This window comes from Nothoprocta perdicaria, unplaced genomic scaffold, assembly GCF_003342845.1.
Source record: "Nothoprocta perdicaria isolate Ctin4 unplaced genomic scaffold, notPer1 scaffold_482, whole genome shotgun sequence".
Taxonomy (NCBI): Eukaryota; Metazoa; Chordata; class Aves; order Tinamiformes; family Tinamidae; genus Nothoprocta; species Nothoprocta perdicaria.
The window spans coordinates 44,238-51,352 of NW_020455735.1; the positions used below are offsets into that span (position 1 = coordinate 44,238).

The following is a 7,115-nucleotide window of genomic DNA, read 5'->3' on the forward strand; positions in this document are numbered from 1 at the left end:
CATGAGAATGAGTAAAAACCATGAGAATAACCATGAGAATGAGTAACAACCATGAGAATGAGTAAAAACCATGAGAATAACCATGAGAATGAGTAGCAACCATGAGAATGAGTATAAACCATGAGAATAACCATGAGAATGAGTAACGACCATGAGAATGAGTAACAACCATGGGAATGTTGGCTTGGGGGAGCGGGAGGAGCTGAGCGCGGGGATTTTATCCGTGTTTTATTCCCTCTTTGTGTTTGCAGATCCACAGACTCCAAGCACGGGTGACCTGCGGCTCGTGAACGGCCCGAATCGCTGCTCTGGGAGAGTGGAGGTGCTTCACGACCACAAGTGGGGCACTGTGTGTGACGACGGCTGGGATCTGAACGATGCCACGGTGGTGTGCCAGCAGCTTGGCTGTGGCGCGGTCATCTCAGCTCCTGGCCGGGCGTATTTTGGCCAGGGACAAGACCCTATTTGGCTGGACAGAGTGGCCTGTGCAGGGACAGAAACTGCCCTCTCGAAATGCTGGGCAAAGCCATGGGGACAGCATAGTTGCACTCATGCAGAAGACGCCAGCGTGGTGTGCTCAGGTGAGCTCTAGCTGTCCTGTGGTGAGAGTGGTTGGAAGCCTTGGTGGCTCAAGAAGGACTCAAAGATGGTGGTGGAGGACGGGAACGGTTCAGGAACACTGAAAAGGGCAATTTTCCTTTTAGGACAGTCCTCTTATAGATGCCCATGGTTGTGGAGAAAGAGTGGGTCACAGAAATATTAATAAGGACTGCAGATTTTGTGACACTGCAGGACCTCAGGAGCCACTGAAGGACCTTGCACTCATTCCATGTGGGAGCATCTGCCGTTTAGACACACAGGAAAACCTAAGACACGTGGGCGTTGAGGCGGCCGTGCTGCTCAAACCAAGCGTGGGAGATAACATGCCCCATGGCACGGCTGGTCCACAGTCTCCCTCCTGTGCTTTGCAGGTCCTTCAGATCCAGGCACTACGAACGTGACCACCATCCGACTGATGAACGGCCCGCATCACTGTGCCGGGAGAGTAGAGGTGCTTCACAACCAGAAGTGGGGAACCGTGTGTGACGACGGCTGGGACGTAAGCGACGCCACCGTGGTCTGCCGGCAGCTGGGCTGCGGGAGAGCGCTATCGGCCTCGAAACAGGCTCTCTTTGGACAAGGCTCTGGCCACATCTGGCTGGACAGAGTTAGTTGCACTGGGAGCGAAAATGCCCTCACTGAGTGCTCGGCCAGACCCTGGGGCATCAACGGCTGCAGTCATGAAGAAGATGCTGGTGTTGTGTGCTCAGGTGACGCTCGCACCCACAAGCACGGTGATCCCGAGTGGTGTAGGGTGGAATAGACCTCCTAAGAGCCCGCTCCCTTCTGAAGTGACCCTTCCACTCTGTAAGATCAGGAGCTCTGGCCGTGGGGAGCGGATTTATTGTGCGTGGAAGGTGTGTGCGTGGAGGTGGTTCCCAATGGACAGGGAGACGTGGAGATTTCATCCCAGCAAGCCCCAAGATACCTGAGCTGTCCTGATTCAACTGCCTTTGGAGTGGTTGGATAGGGGAAAAGAAAGGTGGATTTTGCTACCTGTGTGTTATTTGGCCTGCCCTGGGAGCACAGGGAACAAGGAGGCCACCAAGAAAGGGATGTCTCCCTTTAGGAGAGAAATCTAGGAGACTAAAAATAAGTGACTCACGCTTAAAAAGCCTTCAGGTGTCCTGTGGCAGGATACAAACGCTGTGTCACGTATGCCCATTTTGTGGACATGTCCTGGTCAGGATCCATTTGCCCAATGTTTGATCTTTGGTTATTGCTCACTAGGTCCTTAGAAATCTCCCTCAGTGCATCATTCTCTTGTCCTATCATGCTCTTGTCCTATCGTTCTCATGTCCTATCATTCTCTTGTCCTATTGTTCTTCTGTCCTCTCATTCTCTTCTCCTATCATTCTCTTGTCCTATCGTTCTTTTGTCCTCTTATTCTCTTGTCCTATCGTTCTCTTGTCCTATCGTTCTCTTGTCCTATCGTTCTCTTGTCCTATCGTTCTTCTGTCCTCTCATTCTCTTCTCCTATCATTCTCTTGTTCCATCATTCTCATGTCCTATCATTCTCTTGTCCTATCATGCTCTTCTCCTATCATTCTCTTGTCGTATCATGCCCTTGTCCTATCATGCCCTTGTCCCATCGTTCTCCTGTCCTACCGTTCTCCTGTCCTACCGTTCTCCTGTCCTACCGTTCTCCTGTCCTAAAGAGCGGTATGACCTCCCTCTTGCAGGCCCAAACACCGCAGTGCAGGCCCAGGTCCGCCTGGTAAATGGCCCGAACCGCTGTGCCGGGAGAGTGGAGGTGCTTCACAAGGACCAGTGGGGAACCGTGTGTGATGACGGCTGGAAGCTCAGCGATGCCATGGTGGTGTGCAGGCAGCTGGGCTGCGGGACGGCGGACTCGGCCTTCACTGGCGCTCACTTTGGGCAAGGCTCAGGTCCCATCTGGCTGGACGACGTGACCTGTATGGGGAATGAAGGTGCCCTCTCCCAGTGCAGGTCCCGCCCGTGGGGACAGAATAACTGCAACCATGGAGAAGACGCTGGCGTGGTGTGCTCAGGTAACTCAGTCCTGTAGCCACATCCAGTTGGCTCGCAAGGAGTGTAAGCATGGCATGGTCCTGGGCCCCATCTGTTAAGGGATTGAGGGGGTTGGACTAGATTATCTCTGAGGTCCCTTCCAACCTAAAGCATTCTATGATTCTATGAAAAGAGCAGGTTCCTTTCATTTGGACCCACGCCGGGGGTCTAAATAAATGTCCCAGGCCAGGCCAAGAGCCAACCCACCCTGCCTTGCAGCAGCAGGATGCAAGGCATGAGTTGAGCGCAGTGCCAAGCAGAGGAGCCCAACGGCGCTGACTGCAACGTGGCATAGAAATCTCACCTGCACTAAATGAAACTAACTCAGGGTCTGGGTGCCCAGCTAGCCACCGTTGGGTTGCCCCTTGGAGCAGACTCATTGACCTTCCTGACCACGCAGCACCCAACAGATCTTCCCTGACATTGCTCCGCTCATAGGTTTGCGTGCAAGAGCCACCAACATTTTGGGTTACGAAAGCGGAAGCAAATCCCATCTCTAGAGCTAAGCAAGATGAGTTCCTTTGATAGGGTCACTTGGTGATCCTATCCCCAAGATCCTTTGAGGATGCCTCCTTGGCATCATCACCTTGATGATCTCCTTGGAGGATAGGAGAACTTTAGGATACCTAAATTTGCACTTGGGTTTCTGTTCTTGCACTGTTGCCAGAGAGCCCCACTGGGTCTTCTCCTGTCCTAAGCAAAGGATCCTACGTTTCTCTTTGCAGACGCCAGTTCCACGGCAGAAGTACAAGTTCGCCTGGTGAAGGGCCCGAACCGCTGTGCCGGCCGCGTGGAGGTGCTTCATAATGACCGGTGGGGCACTGTGTGTGACGACAACTGGAATTTAAGGCAAGCCAAGGTGGTGTGTCGGCAGCTGGGCTGCGGCACAGCGGTCTCAACGCCCGCCGAGGCTCACTTTGGGAAAGGGTCGGACCCCATCTGGCTAGACGGGGTGGAGTGCACAGGCGCCGAGGCCACGCTCGCCGAGTGCCACCTCAACACGTGGGGCGTCCACGACTGCAGCCACGAGGAAGACGCGGGAGTCGTGTGCTTAGGTAACGGTGGGAATGCTGGAGAAGTTGGAAGCATGTTTGGGAAGTTGAGAGAGGTTAGGAGAAATGGGGGAACGGATCCGCATCGAGTAGCTGCCCCAGCGTGATGGGTGTCTTCACAAGCGTGGAGCACATTGAGGTGCAGATACAGCAATGCATGTGACACGAGGAAGGTTTCCTTGGAAGGGGGCATTCGTGTGGGCAGAGACGCAGCAGCAGGAGGTGGCACTGTCACGGAGGTCCTGGTGGATGTCCACTTCACAGCCTGTTTGTCTTCTCCATTGCAGACACGTCTCCCTTGCAGCTGCGGCTGCAGGATGGCCCTGGACGTTGCGCGGGGCGCGTGGAGGTCCTCTACAACGCGACGTGGTATGGAGTGTGTGACACCAGCTGGAGCTTGCTGGAAGCAGACGTGGTCTGCAGGCAGCTGGGCTGTGGACCAGCACGGTCTGCACCCGTTGGGGACCAGTTTGGTCGGGACAAAGGCCCGGCCTTGCTGGAAGGGCTGAGCTGCGCGGGCACTGAGTCGCTCCTCTTAGAGTGCCAGCAGAGCAAGATGGGCCCGGCGCCGTGCACGCACGGCTCTGCAGCTGGCGTGGTGTGCACCGACCCGAAAGGTGGGTGCTGGGGACCCCCTCCACGCTCCTGCGCTCTGGGGAGCATCAGGACCTGTCTGCAACAGGGGTGGGAGAGGCAGGGGAAAGGCAGAGCGAGCTGGGGCTCTTCAGCCTGAAGAATCCCAGAATCCCAGAAGGTTCAAGGTTGGAAGGGACCTCTAGAGATCATCTAGTCCAACCTGAGGGACACCCAGAGCACGGGGCACAGGGTGGTGACTAGGTGGGTTTGGAGACCTCCAGAGAAGGAGACTCCCCAGCCTCCCTGGGCAGCCTGGTCCAGGGCTCGGACACCCTCCCAGTGCAGAAGTTCCTCCTCACCTGGAGATGGAGCTGCCTGGGTTTCAACCTAGACCCATTTCTCCTTGTCCTGTCACTGGCCACCAGTGAGAAGGCTGAAGGGGGACCTGATCAGTGTCCTTAAATACCTCAACGGAGGCAGTGAGGAAGACGGGGCGGCCTCTTTTCAGTGGTGGCCACTCACAGAACTAGAGGAAACGGTCACAAACTGAAGCACCAAAAGTTCCTCAGGAACTTAAGGAAAAACTTCTCAACAGCGAGGGTGCCCGAGCCCTGGAACAGGCTGCCCAGAAAGGCTGTGGAGTCTCCTTCTCTGGAGATCTTCCAAACCTACTTGGATGAAGCTCTGTGCCACGTGCTGTAGGAGACCCTGAGTGTGCAGGGTCAGGTCGTGGACCAGATGATCTCTAAAGGTCCCTTTAGAGATAAAACCAGTGATAAACCACTGGTATGTGGCAGACCATATACTTTTAAAAGACACTCCTAGGGGCTGGGAAATGTCATCAGTGATAGAAGGTCGGGAAAGAGCCTCCAAAGAGGTGAACAAGCCCCAGATAGACCTCTACTGACTTAAATTCAAGGAATAACCGAGCATCCTGCTCTCTCCACAGACTCTCCCAAGTCCTGCTCCGTGCTCATAGCACTGCTCGTCCTCACCATGATGCTCTCCGGGGTGCTGCTGTGGCTGGTCTTGAGGAGAAGGTGTTCTAGAAGAGCAGCCCAAAATTCAGGTGAGAGCGCCCTGGTCAGTGAGCCCTGTTTTGCGCTTCAAGGTCCTCAAAGCCTTAAAGCAAAGCCCACCATCCACACGTGGACCCATCATGGTCCAAGATGCAGCAGAGGGAGATGGGGTTGACTCCTCCAAGCTTGAGGCGCTCAGTGACCCCCTGTGCTTTGCAGATCACGCACGGATGACGGAGCTGAGCAGTTCGGTGACGCCCTTCTGCTCCATGGGAGCCATCTACCACCCTGCAAAGGCCGAGCCCGCCGAGGATCCCAACAGCGAGACGGCTCAACTGGTGAAGGAGGACGCTGCCCTTTGACACCAGCACGGCCCGAGCGCGGCGCTCCCTGCTCTGCTGGCACCTCGCGTCACCAGGGTCCCCAGCAAGGCCCGTTCCTCAGGCTGCGGGGACCTCTCACTCCTCCCTTTGCCCACCTCTGCATCGAGCGCGCGTCTCTCGGCTCCCTTTGGGAGCCCCTTCTTACCCCCGAGCAGCTGCAGGCCTGCAATGTGGAACCAGGTTCTCCAGAGCATGGAGTCAAAGACGCTGAAAGGCTCCCCAGGAGACTGCAAGAGAGAGCTGAGAAGGGTGGACGTTCATAGCAGCACCAAAGGTCGCCCTCGAAGCCCTGAGATAGCTGGTTAAGGCAGGCTTAGCCTCCTGGTGTTTGTTTAAGCCCCGCTGGGACGCTCTGCACAGCTCCAGGAGACTGGAAGAAGCCTCAGGGTTAGGTTGGTGGGTACGAGACCCGGCGGGACAACTTGAACGTGGCGGCAAAGTGAACGGAAACTGCTAATAAACGGAAGGAGGGGGGTGTCCCCAACCTCGCAAGCGCAATGAGCGTCAACGTGGTGGGCTGGAGAGGAGCTCCTTTGTGGGCCTGAGCAAGGGGTCTGCAGGTACAAGGCAGGCTCTGGGGCACCAGCGCTGCCAAGCAAGTGCTGGGCAACCCTCGTGGTGCTGGAGCGTGGTGCAGTGCATTTCAGTTGGAGGATAGAGGCCACCCCATGAGCTTGAGAACCTCGTGTACTCAACCTGCTGCGCTCCGGCGGCTGCTGGGTCCCCGCTGGGATCTCCCATGCTCCCAGCTCTCCCGGTGCAGGGATGACCCGTCTTTCCATCCCGCAGCACAGGTGGCAAGAGGGAGGCTGGAGGACTTGAGGAGGTTGTGTGATGGGACGCCCTGATATCTAAGCTCAGTCCTGGCGCTCAAGTCCTGGGCTCAAGGGAGACCTTCTCGCTCTCCGCAACTACCTGAAAGGAGGTTGCGGTGACGCAGGGGTCGATCTCTTCTCCAGAATTACTAAAGATAAGAGGAAATGGCCTCGAGTTGAGCCAGGGGAGGTTCAGGTTGGACACCAGGAAGAATTTCTACAGGGAAAGCGCAGTCAAGCATGGGAACAGGCTGCCCAGGGAGGTCTGGAGTCACCGTCCCTGGCAGTGCTCAAGGAACGTGTGGATGAGGCGCTTAGGGACCCGGTTTAGCAGGTAGGGTGCTGAGGGGCTTACGGTTGGCCTTGGTGATCTCAAAGGTCCTTTCCAACCACAGTGATTCTGTGGTTTGATGTCCAGCCCTCTCCGAGCCAGCCGGCACATTCCAGGCTGCCTGCTGAGCTCCTGGCTGGCAAGGATACACGGGAGAACTTGGCTTTACCATTAAAGCGCCCCCAAGTAGACATCAAGGAGGAGCTGCTCCAACCTCCACACAAGGGTGAGGCACCTCCCAGCCGCCCGAGCAACCAGGCCAGGCCTGGACTTCCCCGTCCACACGGCACCCCGGCAGCCCCCGGCCT

The 7,115-nt window shown here is 56.3% G+C and overlaps 1 protein-coding gene across 1 annotated transcript in view; it reads left to right on the forward strand.

The window, feature by feature from the left end:
* LOC112954065 (deleted in malignant brain tumors 1 protein-like) overlaps positions 1 to 6,101 on the forward strand; it is a 33,704-nt gene extending 27,603 nt beyond the window's left edge. The window contains exons 15-21 of the mRNA XM_026047213.1: positions 252 to 581; positions 972 to 1,310; positions 2,283 to 2,612; positions 3,357 to 3,686; positions 3,971 to 4,300; positions 5,209 to 5,328; positions 5,498 to 6,101. Of these exons, the coding sequence (XP_025902998.1) occupies positions 252 to 581; positions 972 to 1,310; positions 2,283 to 2,612; positions 3,357 to 3,686; positions 3,971 to 4,300; positions 5,209 to 5,328; positions 5,498 to 5,640 (1,922 nt within the window). The 3' untranslated portion in view covers positions 5,641 to 6,101. The remainder of the gene's footprint in view (positions 1 to 251; positions 582 to 971; positions 1,311 to 2,282; positions 2,613 to 3,356; positions 3,687 to 3,970; positions 4,301 to 5,208; positions 5,329 to 5,497) is intronic.
* The last annotated feature ends 1,014 nt before the right edge of the window (positions 6,102 to 7,115 follow it).